This window comes from Amphiprion ocellaris, chromosome 1 (assembly GCF_022539595.1).
Source record: "Amphiprion ocellaris isolate individual 3 ecotype Okinawa chromosome 1, ASM2253959v1, whole genome shotgun sequence".
In the NCBI taxonomy this organism is placed as follows: Eukaryota; Metazoa; Chordata; class Actinopteri; family Pomacentridae; genus Amphiprion; species Amphiprion ocellaris.
In genome coordinates this window covers 9,469,263-9,489,836 of record NC_072766.1, presented here as the reverse complement: position 1 = coordinate 9,489,836, position 20,574 = coordinate 9,469,263, and the positions used below count along the sequence as shown (strand labels likewise).

General features: G+C 40.1%; 1 protein-coding gene across 2 annotated transcripts in view; it reads left to right on the top strand.

Annotated features, from left to right (window-relative positions):
* The window catches only part of fam189a1 (family with sequence similarity 189 member A1), a 100,197-nt gene that overhangs the window by 26,525 nt on the left and 53,098 nt on the right, over positions 1 to 20,574 (top strand). For both annotated transcript variants that reach the window (XM_055011105.1, XM_055011109.1), the window contains exon 2: positions 20,228 to 20,284. In XM_055011105.1, the coding sequence (XP_054867080.1) occupies positions 20,228 to 20,284 (57 nt within the window). The remainder of the gene's footprint in view (positions 1 to 20,227; positions 20,285 to 20,574) is intronic.

Sequence of the window (20,574 nt, the reverse complement as noted above, 5' to 3'; positions counted from 1 at the left end):
AGGTCGCAAGAGGAGGAAAATCAATATTTGTACGAAACAAAGGAAAGACAGTTTTTTAATTTTAATGATATATGGTTTGCAAAGTAAAAAATATTTCCAGTTGTTTGCTTAAGACTGAAAATTTAGGTAAAAGAAACATAGCATATCCTTACAATGCTACTATGAAGATGAGTTAGATCAGATTATTGATTACCAGTATTATATCTGTCCATTCAGTATAAAGATGCAGCTGTTTATACTGAGAAAGATTTTCATACTGATTAAAGAAATGCAATCAAATGTTAATCTGTGAGCTTTAGAGGTGCAGCGATATTTTGTATTGTACTTTTACTGTTGCCATCTTACTCCCTAAACTTACATATTTATCTTACTAAAGGCACCCAGTAAGTATAATTACTTTTTAATATATAGGCTGTAGAGTTGTGTAGAAAGAAAATATTAATATTACAAATGGAGAGTTTGCTGAAATCTTTTTCTTTAATAAAAAATTAAATTAAATTGAGAAAAAAAAAAAACATTCCCAGTGGTGAAACCATAAATCACATTACTTGCAGAGGGATTTTGCCTTTGGGTATCCTCAACGCAAAATGATGTAGCTTTTTTTTTGTATTTTTTATTTATTTATTTTTTTTAGTTTTTAAGGAATGTGTCTTTCTAAAGTGCTATTTGCACAGGATTAGTATTACCTGGGGATCTCTGGAAATTTCTGAATTAGGAGAGTGGGTGAAAATTAAAGAAAGGCTGGACTACCTAAAAGAAAGATAGGCCGAGAAAAATGTTTCTTACCACATGCTGCTACACGTCATCCATCTCAATATCCTCCAAAATTTCCCTCTTCTTGTCAATCTGATTTTGCCGTTTCTGTGAATGCTCCAAAGGCCTGTCGTGTATAGGTCTACTCCTGCATTTGCACCTAAAATGCTGTCAATAATTTCCACAGCAGCTTCCGTAATTCAACCAGGAAAAGGGTAGAAAAATGCGTACAATAAAAAAAAAACTAAAATAACCCCCAGTCACTGAGATGCAGATTCTTACAGGACTAGAATTATCACAGGACATCGGTTTTTGGTGAAATATGGTCGGTAGTTTGTGTTGGAATTTTTACTTTACAAATTACAGACATGATGCATTCGCACTGGATTAGGATCACAGACATCCTCTGCAGTTATTACAGATCACCATTGGTCCTGAGGTAATACTAATCCCGTGCGAATAAGGCTCAAGACTCCAGTTATTCACAGAGGAATTAATGCTTTTCCTTTACATTAAGACAACAAACTCCTATCTATACACGTGCCCACACATCTTTTTATCTCTTTGCATTAAACCTAGAAATAACTTCTGAGCGACTTTGCTTGTCTGATTTCATCTGCACTCTTTAGAGGAGCGCATCATTGCATAATCACACATAAACTGTAATTGTTGTTGCTTTGTGAAAATTGCGGCAAGTTGGTGAATCTTTGCTGAGCTGGGAGTCAGAGTTGCTCATTTGTTTATGCTTCAGTTGATGAAATGGTGAATGTGCGTCGTGGACCGTTGCAGTCACACAAAGCAATGTGTGCTCATTAGCGTGCTTTTCTTGGGTGTTGCCGCACAATTATTCCTGCAATAAGAAGGCAGAGGACACATTTCACATCCCCCTCAATCACAGTTGACAGTTGAGCACAGTTTATGTGTTTCTCTCTACTTAATGTTTCCAATTTCAGTCAGTGTTGCTCATTAGGAGGCTCTCACACTAAAACATTTCCTCTGCTGTTACAGTTTACAAAACAAATTGAGTTTTGTTAGATTTTGCTTAAAAATATGCAGCTTAGCTCGTGCAGTGTGCGGTTTGGCCTCTTAAACTAAATTGGGTTCAGTTAGATGACAGTAGTAGTAGTAGTTTGGATTTTCCCACTCGAGGGAAAAACCAGAAACCAAACCACCATCCTTCCAAACCTCTGTAAAAATAGAGTGAAATCATGTTGTGGGTTTAGGGCTGTTTCACCTCACTGACTAAAGCCTTGATTATAGTCCTTTGTTGAACGCGCACATGGACAGCTGAGGACACAACGGGTAGGTAGCTAATCAAAATGAAGCCAGTGGTATACTTGTAATTTCATCATCTGCCCAAGCGGGTGGGAGTTCACACTGACTCTAGCTGTAGAAGTCTGAGTCCAGCCTGAAATCCGTGTCCAAATGCCAAGTGAACCACAAATTATTCTATTAACAATAGCTACATGTCCATGGTGTCCACAGCTGTCTGGTGGTTGAGGCCATACACTGCTTTATTGTTTGCTTGAACAACTCCATGGATTCTTACACTACATTAATACACCTTTTTTTTTTTTTTTTTTAGGACCAATGCGGTTTATCTGCAATCTCAAAAGACCACCAACCAATATTACATGTAATGTTTTAACAGCATGTGATAGCAAATAAACTTGTCATTCATAACTAAGCTGCTTGTTACAACCCCGGCTCGGGGGGGAAGGGAAGCAACATAAACAGTTGTAGGTGGTAAAAATCAAATTATTTATTATAGAAAAGTTTGAACAAACGTGCAAGGTATTATACAAATGAGGCAAAACTAAGGAAGAGGGCTGGTGGGTGCTGCTCAAATTAAAGAAAACAGCAAAACACAAAAAGAGTTCTCATAAGGAGAACTTACTACAATCGCGGTGGACAAAAGAAAAAAGTAAACAAAAAGGCTCACTACCTGGGAACTGACAAAACAAAACTACATGGGAGTCAGCACCCCTAACCCTGGTGAAAACTAGACAAAAGAAAACTACCTACTACCTACCACACAGTCTATCTTGCCTCAACCACACAGGAACACAGAATGACACGCTAGAAGTCAGCTGCCTCGTTCAGTTGAACTGCCAACGCTTTTAAAAGAGTTGCCAGTTTTCGATTGGTCAGCCTGGTGAGCGCCGCACCAATCGCAGGACTCCTGGTTGCAGTCACGCCTCTCCCGTCGTGGTCCAACCAGGGAGTGGGGATCACACAACCCTATTTGCATAGCCACAATATATAGTTAAAACACACACACAGGGTAGGAGGCGCTGGCCGTAACACTGCTTCATTAATACGAGTGACTTTACCTGAATATGTAAAATAAACACTGGCGTGATTAAACTAGTGCTGTACACTCTCCTCTGATTCTGTGAGACTGATTGAGATTGATCAGCTTGTCTCCTGCAGTCTATTTTCTTAATCTTTCACTGTTCTATTGCCCACTAAGGTCTATATCTTCAAGCATTATTATTAGTTATTGTTTTCCAGACTGTTTCAGGGTAATTTGTGGCTGCTAGCTGTTAGCATAGCTTTAGCCACTGTGAGAGAAGCTAATTTCTTGATTTGTGGCAACAGCTTGTGTTTCCTGTTCAGTTTTTGCAGTTTCTGATTGAGAGACATTTCTGAGACCACAGAGTGACGACAAACAGAGAGAGGTGACCTGAAGTAGCACATTTAATCTATCAATAATCGGTCAATAAAAATAATAAAAATACAGATACTGATAATGGAAATAGTACCAAATATCGGCCATGATAACAGTTTATCTCAAATGTGGATTTCTGCAAAAGATGACAACTGACGTAATGAAACCCTTGCATGTTCGTGGATGTGGAAAGTATAACACGAGCAGGAACTGATTCAACCAAATTATTCTCCGCTGTCAATATCTTCTATATATATATCTATATATATATGGTTTATGCCAGCAGTTGAGCTTCGTCAACTGTCTTCAATACAAGTGGAACTCTTTGACAACCCGTTCAACAGTTTTGAGAACAGTTTAAATGCTCAACTTGAAGAGGCATGTCAGCTGTGAATTAAAAAAAATAATAATCAAAAGAGCTTCAACTTGAGTGTTTTAGGGGTTACTAAATTACACTTAATCCCTGTAACAGTTTGACATCCATGGTGACAACAAATACATTTCTGGACTTGAGAAAATGAGTGCAAAATTTAACTATATCTGCATCCTCCCTATATATAAAATTCTTAGTCTCTTGTCTGAGGAGATGTAACACAGTTACATAATCAACTGAGTGCATGTAGCTGACAGTAGTTTACATCAGAGCGCATTGTGGTTTCGACCTACTTTAATAAGTAATGAATGGAGAATGCTTTACTGTAAGTGAGCTTTCATAAGGACTCAATAAACATTCATTAAATGTTTATATACTGCTTATGAATGCTCGCTTAAAGTTATAAGCAGTATATCAACATTTATTAAGCGATTTAGAAAACAAAATGCAGATGAACATTAGATGTTTATTAATGTATATCACATAGACGCCTGTACTTGACTTTATTTGTTGTGTATAAGTACATTATCATTGGAAAAAGATATGTGAGTCACCTGTGGATATCACGTTTAAAGCTAATTGTTGCTAACTTTTTCACAGATGGCTTCTCATTGTACAGATATTAGTTCAATATTCACTCTGTCTTTTAGCTCTTTTTCGATCTCTGCTAACTGCTATGGAACATATCAGACTGTTTAGTTGTGAAAGCCTCCACTACATTCACCAGCTAGTCTTTAACTGTGTCTGTCTGCTGTTTCTTGCTGAGCAGGTTGGGTACAGTGGCTTTGGAGAGCTTTTTATTAATATTATTATTATTGTAAACAGCTGCCTGCCTTTTGAAAACAACAGGGCTGGAGAATGAAAAGCTGACGGGAGCTCCACATTCAAGTATTAAATCTCTGTTTTACATGTGCATGTTGGTTACGTTTATGAAATAGTTCAGTTTTTGGGACTTGGTAGTGAAGTGCAGCAATTCAGCAGTGACTCATTGTAAAACTGTAGATCAGGCACTGAGAAAAGGCAGAAACAAAGCCCATGTAATGTGATCATGGACGCTAACATCCACCCTCCTATTGATGCATCAACCTGGCTCAATGACTCAATGAAAAGCAGGACTAGTTTGAGACATCTTCACTGATATTTTCATGCTACTGTTGTCCATGAAGTAAGGAGTTAAGTTTTTAATTTCAAGGCTAACTGGTGAAGGTTGGATACTAAAAAGACAGCAGCTTTGGTTTTGCTTTATTCTTGGAGAGTCGAGGCAAGCAGAGGAGGTTGGATGGTAAAGTCGCCTTTAAAGCCACCTATCTCTTCCACTCTTTTCAGTTCCTGCGTAATGTCACATGAACTGCTCTCACTTCGGGCTACAGCACCAACTGACATGTAAGTGAGAATATTACCCAGTTGCTGGCTGGTACTGGGGAAATGTTAAACCAACCGTCTTTTATAAAGGCGCAGCTGCAGCATGAGCAGAATTACTTCGACGAATGTAAAACTGAGGTTAGACGCAGATGGAGGTTCTACTCTTTGCCCAAGTTGATTCTCCCATAATGCAGTTACCGATATGCCACACGTGTGCGCTCATAAAGCCCTGGTTAACTGATTAAAGCACAGTCACACAGGCAGTAAATCCTGCAGCTTTAATTATAGTTGTACTAACCAACGCATGCCAGCTGCCTCATTTGAGCGCAGTCATCACTGTTTAGATGTGTTTACTCTGCGGGGGGAATATTGTGCCCAGAAACAGAAACATCTGAAACTCGCCAGCCATCCTCTTAAGTGTCACCCAAATTAATTTCTATCAAATCTCGGCTTGGTGACGCTCAGACAAGCCGCCTGAATAAGCTGGAGACGAATCATGGAGTGCTCATCATCATCATGTCTGTGTTTCAGGGAGATCTATCAGCTCTTGTGTGTTTGCTTGAGAAATTAGAAGGCACTGAATGAAGCTTGTGGCCGTAATCATTTGCAGAGGCCTTTCTTTGCGTTAATTGCTTCTTGACTTGAAAGTGTTGCTCGGCCGCCTCCCTCTGAATGACAGTTTGGTGCTTTTTTCTTAGTTTGTTCTAATGATTTGCAGAGTTTTTTGTGGCTGTACAGTGTGCGAGCCTTCCCCACCAGCACCGAAGTTAAGTGTTTGATGAGACGCTCTCATTAGGGTGAAAAGAGTTTGCAGCAGATGGAAAACTCTTTCCACATCTTAAAGAATATTTAGCACTCATCATTTACAGCATTTTTATTTTTATTTTTTTATTAAACCCGACTAAAAGGTCTGTGGGAATTTATGGGTTTAATTTGGTACGTTTAAAAGAACGGACAAGGAAATCGGACAAGTTGAGATCAGATAAATGATGCAAAATTGCAACTTTGGGAATTCATTAGGGTTTTTTGGTAATTTGAATGGACTTTTGCATATGAATCATTTTTCAAACTGCAGTGAACTGTTTCCTCCTGCAGCAGAAACACAGTGTCATTTTGGTTCAGGTAATTCAATGTGAAAACCATGTGCCCAATCAATCACTTCCTTTTTAAGAATTCAGAGATTTTCACAGTGAAAATTTCAGTTAAACTCCCCGAAACTCTCTTCTCAAGAATTGGGAAGCAGGACCTTCTTGTAAATCCTTCTTCAAACAAACGGCAAAATAAAAATCATGTATTGGAAGTCTAATCTTTTCTCCTTGTGTTATTTGTTTGGGGTTTTCTCGTTGTGCGCCAAATATATGTCAAAAATTACATGTTGAGTATTTTCATTTAAAGATTCCTTTCTTTTATCTTGCTGTAAAGTGTTGTGGGGACTCATCTTGAACTGTGGGAGTGTGTGTAAACGTGATTTAGGATGACAGGCTAACCCTGCCCATCATATAAAACCGCTCTTTTGCTTCAGTTCGTTGGCTCCAAGCTTTAGATATAAGCCAGTAGAAATGTTTTCAGATCTTGCAGAATATGGTTGAAGTGTAATTTACTCATTTCTGCCTCCTCCCTTCCCCGATCTTCTACTGATCGAACATAATTGAAGAAATATTCCTCCTATAATTATGTGTTTATCATTAGAAAATAACTAAAACGGAATCATTTGAGTTAATTTAGGTCTAGATTTATAAAAATCTGAAGCTCCCACTTTGGTACATGAGTTAACATATCAATATACAGCAAATATAGTTGAGTGGATTGTACGCCAGCTGATGCAGATGAGAGGATACAACCTCCACACCGACCAAACCACAACTCAGCCAACCTGTCACTCTCAGACATACAAACACAAACATACTCTCTCTGTGCTACGTGTCTGCCACTCACTCCTGTCAAATCTGGTTGACTGCGGGCCAAGATTATCCTGTCAGCACAGGACTGAAAGCCTGATTCAGCTCTTGGTGCCACTGCAGCCAGGATGGATGTGTGGCTCAGCTCACTGCTGCATTCAGCCTTAAATTTTGGCCTTTTTACTCCTGAATTATGACTCCTGAGTACCTGAAGTGCACATCAGAAGTCTGGGCAGAACTGTACAGTTGGAGGTTGGTTTGTAAGTTTCATTTCCAGTTGAATTGATACCTTCTTCTGTCACTTCCACCCATGCACTCTCACACTTACAGCCTATACTTAACATGCTATAATGTGTGAGTTGTGGCTGTTCGGATGTGTTGGGTATTTTCTAACAGCTTCAAGAGATCGAAAAGTAGGAAATATAAAAGATTCTTGCACAATACAGCAGCCTAGTATGCATACATGAAAACATAAAGGGTTTTTTTGACATTTAAGAAGTTGCTGCTGTAGAATATAACAAATTTCAAACCTCTTCTTGCAGCTGAGCATCACATCATACCATCAGGAGGGAAAATAAGATCATTTAAAGGAATTTTGTAGTAATGCTGTTAAGTATTTATCCTCTATGGTGCATTTGTTGCGCCTTCTTGTTGATTTTTTTTTTGGTCATTCCAGTGTGCAGCCACTGAAGCCCCACACAGGGAACTCAAGAGACACACATTTGCATGTTTTCTTTACTCCTTCTCCATATTTATTTGTTGCAGGATCAAAGAAGCGGTTGAAAAATGAAAAGTGTCAGACTGTGTGTAACTGTGTGTTTGTGCTCGTGAACGTGGCAAGACGTGTGCAGGTTACAGAGAGTTGGATCTAAATCAGGAGAAACCACAGAGTCACCGAGCAGCTTCTCCTCTCCACTACACTCTCCTTTTCTCAGCGCACTCGCAACCAGTCAGATCTGCTGTGTTCTTGCGATGCCTGTGATACAGAAACAGGTCAAGGGTGTTTTACTCTCACCGGTCTCTTCTCTCTTGCTTCATTCACTCAGTCTGAAATGAACACTTTGCTGGAAGAAGGCTGATTGACCAATCAGAGACGCACATGGATCCCACACTGGAGAGCAAAGCAATGCATTCACCTTGAGTTTGGGTTATACGGCACTGTGCAAACGGTTTTAGGCTTTAGTTTTTTGGCATTATTACTACAGAAATCTACGCTTTGCTTAATTTCTTTTATTACATTATTTGAGTATTTGTTCACGGACTGAATATTTTTAACTTCACAGTATTCGTAAAGAACAAAGAGAAATTCGAGAGAGGTAGAAATTAATGCTATTGTTTGAAGCAGAATGTAGTTTTTCGAGACCCCTACTGGTTTTTTCACCTTATTATCATGTCCGTATTGTATTTCCTAAGCTTATAATGAGCTAAATAAGCAGCCGACACCATTGCGAGGCTTTTCTACCCAGAAACTGCTGTGTACCATTAACCGTTTCACTTCGGGGTTTCATGTCTAACAAATCTAGGAAGCCAATCCTTTCATTATTCTTCCTTAAAATTGCTTTCCAGTTCAAACATGTTTGGCTAAATGACTTCAGTAAACCCGTCAATGTGTAGCATAGAGTCATTTTACAGTGTTTGAGTAGAGTTGTGGGTGAACTGGTGTGCTTGAGCTACAGTTTGTGGGGGTGAAAGTTCACGTCCAAGCCACGCTACAGCATTAAGGCAGTGTTTTCATAGGAAAGAAATATGTAATGTAGACAAACAGGAGTTTTTAGGGGTTTATTCAATGACTGAAGCAACTCTCAGTAATCTGTAAGCAGCTTGTGACTCTAGTTCATCTTAGGGCTTTCTGAACTCAACTTCCAGGTTGGGAACCACTGACCTACGATTTAAGACCCTGGTGATGTACAGTGTTTGTAATGTCCGCAGTTTAAATGACGTATGAAAAATGTTTTTTTTTCGTTTTGATTTAAAAAATTAATCATACTTCAGAAGCTGATTTCTTGGCTCAAATGCTTGATTTTACCTGGCAAACTTTCCACATTATTTTCTAAAGGATTTCTCTAAGATGCAGTAAATTTACTATCATGTACCTGCATTATAAAAGCAGTTTTAACCGGCTTTTCCCCTGCAAAGTAGCAACCTCACGTTAATGATGACAGCGATAGTTGTGGGATGTATTTTATCATCTCTTCTCGGTGTCGACTTTCAGGATCTAGTCCGATGAACTGTGAAACATGCACATGGACAGATTCATGTTCCCTTCACCCAGACTGCTTATAAAGTCAGTATATGAGGTTGTACCTTAAACCCTGGAGCTTCATGTTGAGTAGAAAGCAGCAGATAAGTGTGTGTATTGTTTAGCAACGGAGAACTTGTTTGTTGGTAAACAAAAAAGGCAAACAGAATGACATTTAAAGTTAATGCTCGTATCTTTGTGCTATGGAGGATGGTGAATGTCGCATGGGAGCATTATCCAGTTTGGTGTTTTGTTGCTACGGTGCGGTACAACAGTGTTAATGAGTACAGTATGTCTCTCTGCTCTGATATGTTGTTGTTCAGTTGTGTTCCTGACTGATTCACATTCAAAAGGACGATCCTGATTCATGGATTCAGCGTGAGTGGAGGGAGAGGAGCACAGCGACGCCACGCCTCCAGGCAGCAGCAACAGCCAACCTGCTGTTGTTCCCCTGTTTCCATGGTGACGGCGGCGGGGTGCTGCCGAGCTCCAAAGTGAAAATCATGATATACAAGATTGGGGGAGGGGTTAGGAAGCAGAAGCAGGTGGTGGGTGGAGAGAAAAGGGAATACCATGGGAAGCGGATGCTCGGGAAAGAAAAACAAGGGGAGGGCGGGGGGGATTCTGGAGGAGGACGGCTGCTGCTGTTGAAACGGTAGGAACACAAGCGTAACCGTCTGTTAGCTTTGTCAGCATGAACTTCAGTTAGACAGGCTGCACTGCACACGCTCTGTGGAGACGCACAGCAGCATCAAACACTCCATGATCCCTGCAGAGTGCTTTACATGCCCTGTGTAGCGCTCACTTAGAGGTCATATATGATCTTAGACACAAATACACACATACAGTGTTGTACAGAAACACTTTGGGTCCAGCAGGGGTTACTTGAAGGTTACAGCTGAAATTGTCACACAAGCATTAGGAGTTCAGCTCCCCTGATGTTACAGCTCACCTTCATTTGTCTTTCATTTGGGTACATGTACATCCATGCACACACAAAGAAAGAAATGTTCTTCAAGGTGAAACTCAAGGGGATTTCTTTTCAAACTGTCACATTTAGAGCTTCATCTTTTCTCCTGTGAAGCTGTCTGTGGCATCAGGGTTTAGATTTGTGTTTCAGAGGGATGAAATGTTACTTCATTAAACCAATGTAGGAATCTGATACTGCTAACAACATAGCTTGTTATTTTCCAGTTTCTTTCAGAGATTCTCAGGAGATTAGAGCCTTCATAGCATAAATAATTACACACTTTTTAAGGTGGTCCTCTGTGAATCTAAGCAGCACTACAGGATTTAAGGGAGTGCACTGCAATAAATCCCCAGAACAGAAGCAAGAAGAGATTTTCAGTGGGGGATACAAAAAAAAAGAGACGAGACAGGAGATGGAATTATCAAGAATGTGAATATACAGCAACCAACCACAACATTAAAACCACCTGCCTGATAATGTGTAGGTCCCCTTTGTACCACCAAAACAGCTGTGTCCTGCCAAAGCCCAGGCTTAACAAGACCTCTGAAGGTGTCCTGTGGTATCAGACACCAAAACGTTAGCTGCAGATTCTTTCTGTCCTGTAAGTTGCGAGGTGGGGCCTACTTTGTTCCAGGACATCCCATAGACGATCAGTCGGACTGAGATCTGGGGAGTTTGGAGGTGAAGACAACCTTGAGCTCTTTGTCACTTTTTGTTACTCAAACTTTATTGAGCAATTCTTGCACTGTGGCAGGTTGTATTATCCTGCTGCAAGAGGCTGCTGCAATCACATAATACTGATGCCATGAAGTGAAGGGGTGTACATGGTCTGCAGTAATGTTTAGGTATGTGCCAAAGTATCATCCACATGAATGTCAGGACTCAAGGTTTCCCAGCTGAACAGTGCTGCATCTACCAGCTTGATTTTGTGCCCATTGTTGGCACTTTTGGTCAGAGACAAGGATCAGCATGGACACTCTGACCAATCTGCAGCTACACAGCCCCATACGCAGCATGTTCTTACACCTTTCTAGTATAGCAAGCATTTAGATTTTTAGCTATTTGTGCTACAGCAGCTCCTTGCGACTGATTCTGGAGATGACCTGACCCGTCATTTGGCCCTCAGATCTCTTCTCTTGTCCGTTTTACCTGCTTCCAACATTGTAAAAGGGTGATCAGTTATTTACATCACCTGTTAGTGGTTTTAATCAAGTTTTGGCTCATCATCAGTGTCTGCTGTACCAGACTAGAAGCTGTGTGTTGGAGTGAGAACCATCGAATGTAGCAGCCAGCAGTAACTGGCAGCTCTTTGAGGCTGTGCTTGGGCCCAGTGGTGCTTTGAGGTAAATGCTAACATCAGCATTCTAACACGATGAAGCCATATTGCTGCATTTTTAGAAAGAGAATTGGAGAAAAAAAAACCTGGCTGAACAGGAAGTAAAATATGAGATCAATACTTCACACTCCAACGAAACCAAAATGTTATTTCTAAAAAAAAAAAAAACGGCTCCCTTATAGACCTCCATTTAATCAGCAGCTCTTCATTTCATTAAAGGCCAGAATGGAGAGTTTCCCCTGGACGTGTTCTGCTCAGTGGTAGTCTGCAAATTCACACATGCCTGCACTTAAAGGCAGAGATATAAGTACTCACACAGAGTAGAGCCTGTGGAAAGCTGTGCTCAGTCTTTTACATCTATTGTGTCACAAATTACTGTGGACGAAGAGTCTGCAGAGCAAGAAGATCTCAGAGACGTTGATTCTGTAGAGAGACCTTCTCTTGACCAACGTAAAGCCAAAGTGAAAGGAAATAAAATGGGCTGTCACACTTGAACCAGCAGGGGAGTGTGTGTGTTGGAGAGAGCTGTGTCTGTAGCGTTAAGCGTTACCATGTAACACAGCGCTTCTACAGCACGAGCACCATATGTCTGTGTGCCGAGGTTGTGGGGGGATTCTTGTGCAATCTAACGGGAGCCTGTCTGAACCAGCGAGGGTCCCTGCTCCTCTCGGTGCAGCAGCTGATGGGAAATCATTATGGATCCTGGCAAATGGCCAGTTCGTGGTTACCGTGGCAACCGCGCCGGCTCCATCCATCTTGGCAGTGATGATGTTTGAGAAACGGCCTGCTTTCTAAACCCTCACTCTCAGTAATGGCTTCTTTGATTGGCGCCATGCATAAATGAATAAGAATAGGTCAAGACTGTGATTTAGGTGGAATCTATAGCAGTTTCTGCAGCCGCATATCTTTTTCTTCCAGATAATAATACGGAGTCATAAACACCTCCACTGTGGCCTGGTTATTATCCAAAAGTGGACATTTGGTTCAAAAGTTTGTTTATTTGCTCTCTTGGAAATAGAAGTACCAACACAAAATAAGACTTCAATATAAAAAATATATACCACAGCAACAATAACAGAGTAGAAATCTATAAACCTACCTCCTGGCAATACAGAATCATAGTCTTCACAGTATTCTGCAAAGTTCAACCTACTGTCAGAATCTGTTTATAAGTGCATACAGCCGGCTATTGTTTCTCTACAGGTTAGTCATTAACGGACTTACTAACCGCTTCCATCTCTTTGATTGCAGTAAAACCCATTAATGCTGCATCATTGGCAAGTATCTGTAAGTAAAAACGGTGAAGGGAATAACAAGCAAGCTTGTGGCTTACACGTGAGGAGGCCTTAATAGTAGATGCAAGACCATCCAATGAGAAAAACAAAAAAGGGAACAGAGAAAAAATTATAAACATATTAATTAATTTCACCAGTTATAGGCAAATGAGGAGTTAGTAGTGTGAGTTTGTCAACAGTAATAACTGATAGTGCTACCTAAAAACAAACTCTCTAAAGACACAATAGGTGCTTTAAAGACAGAAAATAGTCCATACAGACCAAAACAAATCCCAAAGTAGCCACTTTTTCCATGCTCCGTCCTTTCTCTTATCAGTAAGTTTGTCTGCTTTCCTCTAATTAGTATCAAGGTCAGGTTACAAACAGAGCACAGCAGAGAAACCCAGATGTTTGCTTTCCCCAGAAGCTCCCTCTAGAACAGCTGGGAGATGAACATCCTCCGCTGTGTCCTGACTCTGCCCTGCAGGTCTCCCCACAGCCAGTCATGATCAGTGTATTCAAAGAGACATATCCAGGAAATAGTCTGTTTCAGAACCTCTATTACCCAAATTGAAACATGTATCTCAATGGAAAATTTTTACATGTGGGACAGAAATAGTCCAGACATAATGTGAGAATAAAAACTAAATTGTGTGTTATTTCTGACTAAATATGCTATTTTTTTAGATTTTAGGACCAATATTATGACACTTATCCATGTTTCCTTTATCTTGGCGGCTAAAATGCAGGTTTCTTGTACTGAAGTTGTGTAATAGATTGTGAATGTGTGTCGTGTGTGTGGCTGGAATTTGCTGTGACAGCTACACACTCAATGGGGTCGTCCCATCTGGGGATCCATCAGGGCTCATGTGCCTTTTGTCTGTCCTCCAGCAATTCAACCTTTTCACACTGACTCTGCAATAAGTCGCTCCTCTCTGAAAGGGAATTTTACGTTGTTATATTTTAAAATGTTTTCTGTCTTGCTGGCCTCGAATGACACGTTGCCTCTGCAAGTCATTCTGTTTCTATCCGTGTGTGTGTGTGTGTGGGTAGGTATTAGTCGTCTCTGTCAGACTGTTGCAGTAATACATTCTTTCATGGCTGTGACACCGTCTCCTCTGATCCAGTCCTGTGACAAGCCAAAGCCTCACTTTTATCTCTCTGTTCCATTTGCACTTGCCAGTACTCTCCACGTGTGCGTTTTCGTCAAACTGCTTGTGTGCATGTATCAGAGACATGCAGTTATAGCTTGATATGAAATACAGTTTCATATCGGTCCCGAAAAGTTAAAAAAAATTAACTCCGTTTCTAATTCTGGCTTTATCACATCATCTGTATGAAAGTTGTTTCCCACCAGCTGCATGTCACTTAAGCTGACATGCTTGATGATGTGAACGCCGTCGCTCTGCTGACTAACAGCTATCAGAGATTAGATGTCTTCAAATGTGATCCAACTCCAAATTAAGACTAAGGTTGTTGTTCCTGAACAAATTATTCCGTGTGCGTTATCTTCCTCCAGGCTTTGACTGTTTACATAAAACACTCTGCAAGGAAATATTTACAAAAGTTCGTTCAAGGGTAGAAATATGCTGCATTCAGTTGCTCAAACCTCCTCCAGAGTTGTTTATTGGGATTGCATTTCTTCTTGGTTAATGATTTGGCAACTTGAGATTTACAAATTATTCAGAATACAAATCGACTAATACTTTCTAGGGCATTCGACTCAGTTCTGAACTGTATACATTTCATGTCTTGCTGCATTACTCTGAAAGATTGCCAATTTAGTTTATTTAAGGGTCTCCCCCTTATTATCAGGATCAGCGCATTTTGGCTGATTCATCCCTGCTTCTCCTGCTCGCATTGTTTGGCTTTTCTTTGCTTTTTGATTGGTCTGTTGGTCTTGAACATGTTTAGATATTAAGACAACATAACCAAGAAAATCTAGAAAGGTCATCTGCAATTTCTCAGTATGTAAGTGGGTGTGTGCTGCCCAGGTTTCACTGACTAATGCTGCTAAGTATTGAATGTTAATCCTGATTCTGGGAGCAGTCAAGAGGAAAAGCCTCCAGTGATTGACAGCCAGCAAAGCTATCACGTGGTTCCTGCTCTCCCATCATTTCAGACTCAGAAAAACATGCACCAGCACACGCATTGTCCTTCATACATGTATACATGGGTGCACAGACATGCACGGCACAGTGGAGGGAAAAAGTCAGGATGAGACGAAAAGAGAAGAGCTTCCCTACATTTCAGTCTGTGCTGCAGTGGTGGTGACCATTCAGCCATCAGTTTGTGTGCCGTATGCTTGATTGCACCCTTGATGTCTGCAATAATATGAAGGAAAGGTGTACTAAATCTCTTTCTTCACTCACAGAACGATGGAAAAATAAAAGCATTTAACCTGCTCCATGCTTCCACAACAACAGAATAGACCAGACACAGGCCATTAGTTTAGATATTTGAGCCAAACACCTACATTTTTATCCCATTAAACTGATTTGTGTGCTGTTTTTGATGAGTCTTTTATGAAGTACAGTATATGCACTGAGTAAACTGAAACCTGTTTGCGATCGCATTTCCAGATTGTTCCCCGTCTGTCTGAACATGCCTGCAGTGCAGGGATCTTGGTAGTTTTCCCATTTCATGGCACCAACCGTGAAGTGTGATATTATTATAAACACTGCATACATGATTAATCCTTTAAAAAACACATCACTTCAACAAGTGAGCACAAACTCAGAAAAAGTATTAAAAAGGACATTTCAATCCATGTCTACATGACTTGTAAATTCCTGAAAGTATGAGTTGCATCACGTTGCATAATTATGGAAATCTCCGATGAAGAGTCGGATCAGTAAGCAGGAGCTGCATTCTGATGGTCGCTCGGTTCAACCTTGATTGTGCAGAGCATTTGCTCTCTGCTGCCAACACCAAGCAGAAAGAGAGAGAGAGAGCGAGAGAGAGAGAGGGGAGGTTTGTAAAAGTGACAACATCTCTGGACTCCTTGTCGCAGTGCCTGGCACCAGTGTAGCGAGGGTGAATGCTATACCTGCAGTAACACAAGCCTCTGTCGCCCGATGCAGTTTCTACCAGCAATGAGCAGAGCAGACACAGCAGAGACATTATTAGCACAGAGACACATGATGTCCGCTGGATGTGGCTGCAGCTCTTAACAGTTTCTGTCAAACTTCTAGTATCCGCATTTCAAAAGTGGAGCCGCGTTTCTACTTTGCGGCCGTTCTTTGCTCATTTTAATAAGTTTTGTAGCTTGTCAGCTTTGTTTCATAGCTCTGTTTTCTGCATACTGTATATTACTCAAAGGAAAATTGTAGTCCCACTGCTTCAGGGACATTAGATGGGAAGTGATAACACAAAAAGAACAACAAAAGCAGCATCCAAATGCATCATTTTAAGTCGATTGTCAGTAATAAAAACTGAATATAAAGACAGACGAATAATAAAAGAGACGGATATTATCAGCACAGGTTGGCTGCAGGTTGTCTCTGGACAGTCACCGTGCTGTGCAGTGACAAAATAATTGTGCCCAGTGGACATTGGGGGTTACAGATATTATTCTGGTGTTGTCTAAACATCACTACGGGCCTGAGTGCTACTGTAAAGAGTTCACAAAAACAAAGTGAGTGTAAAATACTTTAAACAACATACCAGAAAAGCAGAAAGAGGCGTCAGAAGTAAGTAAGTAAGTAAGAAGTCATTCTTAGCCTCTGGTTTGAAATCTGAATCATGTAGCTACTAAATATATACAATTAAATCATGATTTGTATATTGTTTAATCTTTTTAAAGCCACGAATTTATCATATTAGTAGCATAGAAAGTCTTATATAGCTGGTATCCTGTGCATCAGTGCAAACAGTATCATTGGCCAAGAACTATTTCAAAGGTCATACTCTTGCAATGACGCATTCCAGAAGATAAAAATGCTTTTCATGCTTTTTAATAGCTTTTACATAATTGAGCTTTATTTTGCTGAGGCATAATCAAACTACACATTTAATACTGCATAGGTTTTGCTTTTCTCCTTAGATTTGTTTATCATCTTAAATTCATATTTAAGAAACAGACTTTTAGCCTTTTAATCTCGGTTTCTCTTTGCCGGCTTGTGAGCATGTGAGCTCAAATGAAATATTGACATCCCATTTGCCAGGTCCTGTGGGTATCAAGGTGAGTGAAGAAGTGGATGATTGACTAGAAAGTGGAACAAGATGGAGAGGGAACGAGAAATGAGAAAAAGCTGGATGGAGCGCAGTGAAAGTGGGTGTGTAAGTGCCGAAATATAGTGTGACTGTGTGGGCGCAGAGCAGGAGCAAGAAATACAGAGATGGAGTGTGATACGGGGAGAAATTGGAAAGGGAAAGATGGTAAAGCTCGACGAGAAAGGGTGAATATCAAGAAAGTGAGTGGAGAGAAGGAGGGAGCAGAGCGTGATGTAGGGGGGAATGGAGAGAGCATGTTGGTGTTTAATGGAGGGTGAAGAAGGTTGAAAGGCAGCGAAAGAGACCAAGGAGGAATCGAGTGCTGGAGGCTATGAGTACCCTTTGTTCACACACATCTCAGTGATACGCAGATTCACACATACAGTCGCGCACACTGTAAAAATGCAACACCACACCCCACACAGAGAAATCCAAGAGGTGTTCTTATTTCTTTATATCTTAATTTCATCAGACATCTCATTTAAAAAGTCTGAGGCAAAATTACTTGGGTTTAACTCAAACAGACACATCAGTAACAGATGGGAGTAATACATACTGGAGGGAAACACAGACATCACAGCACAATAGCTTGAATTGTTTCATTGCAGCCAAGGCAGCTTCAGGGTAACCGGTTCCAGGTAGATGGAGCACAAAGTCTAAACGCAAATCAGATGTAATGGAGAAACCGAGAGCTCCAGTAAGTCCTGGGAGACAACTTGATGAAGTCGCCATGGTAGTAACACAAGATGCTGCATTTTCAACAAGTCCCCAAAAAGAAAAGACACACATGTAGTTTGTAGCAGCCCTCCAGAGAGAATTCAGCTTTGGTTAAAAGCAGCACAAATAGCTTTATTTTGTGTTGAAATCTGATGTTTTGGTAATTCATTTCTCCTAGAAGAATAATCTCTTTAAAGAAATTAGCTGAGAGTTACTCCTAGTGATAGTTTTCTTACTTTATATTGAAACTCTTATAACCAGTCCATGTTGGAGTAGACTCCAGCAAACTGTGGCTCTTTAGAAACTACATAAATGAAAGCAAATATCTGCTTAAAACTCATAGAAAACAGGCCAAATACAGTTTAATATATAGCTGCTGGAAAAACAGTATCTGCTTTTGAGCATTATTCCTCATCAGATTTCCCTCTTGTGCATTTCATAGAGTCAAAATCTCACAACATTCCTACCCCGATCTTTGCTGTGAATGGAAAACCAAATCAATGAATTTTACATGGATTATTTGTAGTGTATAATAATGTAAAGCACGACAAATGTTTTACTGTTGGCTGCAAGAATGAACAAAAGAGTCTTTATACACTTACAGCGTCAGAGGAACTGTGGCTCCATTGAGTTACTTTATTTTTAATGGCAGTGTCCCTACAACAACAGGTAAATCCTTGGTGTTAATGTGACGTGTAGCCAATGTGGCTAATGTTACCATTAGCTTTGATTGCATGTGTGTGGGAATTGCTGGTTTCGAGACAGTGGAAACTTTAGGAGCAATTTGAAACCAATAAACAAAGAGTGTGTGGGTTACTGCGTTTTAATGGTGACTATATTGCTCCTGTGCAAGCTAAAATCAGCTGGTGTTTACATCTGTTTGCTTCTGCTCTCTGTGTTCATATATACTGTATGTTAATACAGGCGAATTCCCAATAAAGCTGTTCTCATTTACATATTTTCTGAGTAAATATGAAATCATAAATAAAACGCGGTCCATAAATAGTACATGTTCACCAGCAATCATACAGATTTTAGAACCACAGTGTTTTCTAAGTCAACACACACGAGTTAAACACAACGGCTGAACTGTGAATTCAGCAATATCTACATGTCAAATGATCACTCAGAAAGTTAGAAGCGACATAAAATCCTCGTCTTACATGTCATTCAAATCCATGTCCAGTCCGCTGTTGTGCTGTCTGCCATCAATCACAAATGCAGAGAGAGTCTTCTTCCTGAAGGGGGCGTGAATAGCAGCAGCTCAATTGTATTTAAAGCTACAGACACTGAAACTGCCTGTTTACAACAGGGATAAAACCAGACCTTAAACTGTAAATTTTTTTCCATAAATTTTCAATTAAATTCTTTATAGAGCTCAGAATCACAACATATGTCATCTCATAGCGCTTAGCATAGTAAAGTACAGACCTTACAAATTTAGAAATAGAAAACAGAAACAGAAAACCCAACAATCCAAAGATAATTTTCCAGAAATTTTGAGCTGACAAACTGAAAGACACATTCTGGGGACATGCAAGATTTTCATTAATTAGTTAGAAATGGGCACCATATGACACCTTTTAAAGAAATTACCAAATAAATAAAACCAGGACATCCTGAAGTCAGATTGTTGACCGTCAGCAGCCTTTACAGCTCATTTCAATCACTGGCAGCAGCCTAATGAAATGAGATGTAAGTGCAGTTTCCCATCTTGTGAAAGGAGTGAGTCACCCTTTTAAGAAACTGGAAACACATTAGAATAGCTTTTAAAATTCAAATTCTTCTGCGACATCACACTTATGCACAATGCAGGGCTGGAAAAGCTCCGTTTTCTTTAATTAACCACTTCAAACTACAGGATCACATTGTTCATTTCCTCCCAGCTAAAAGGGAAAATAATCTGTGGAGGAGTGAGCTTGTGAATACATGATGACGAAGAAATCCACAGCCACAGTGAAACATGGGTGATAAATCTGGTGGCAGCTGGTCACAGAATCGCTAAATAAGAGCAAAAAAACCTCCCACCTGTATTACGCAACTCATTCTGTCAAAGATGATCTTTTGAATCATTATGTGTGTCAGAGAAGATGCTAATTCAATATTGGAAGTCTTTTTTGTGTTTCTATAGATTAACTGTTCTTCGAGGTGTGTTTTTCTGTCGTGTCTGTGTAGATTTAAGTGAAATTAGTCTTTTTAAGCACTAAATAGGCAGTTTTGACCATTGTTGCTGTCATAATTTCAGTGATATGATAAGACTGTCGGTGGTTGTTCACAATTTCTTTCGCATGAGCAAAAATGAGCAATATCTTTTCAGTGCAGTTGCAGAATCATAATTTATGAAATATACGCTGCGTTTTCGTACACTTGTCGGTATCATTCACCTCTAACCGCATCTGTTTTGGGTTTTGTCTCCCAGGTTCTGCTCTCTGGACTCATTGGGGTGGTGTCATGGAAGAGGCCGCTTTCTCTTGTGGTGAGTGTCCTCTGAACGCCCACATTCAGCTGCCAATTTGACAACTGCAAACAGCACAATAACACCTGAGAAGGAGTCTTTTCTTACAGTGGCGGGGACACGATGTTCTTCCTTGTTAGGACCGAATGCAGCTGAGTAAACTCAAGCAGTCTTAGACCAGTTTACGTTTTCATTCACAGCCAGTATCAGAAATTGCAGCTTGCTGTAATAAGTCTTAAACCTGTTTGATTAAACAAAAAGCAAATAAAATGATTTGCTGTGTTATTGAGATAATGGGATTAAATGATGCT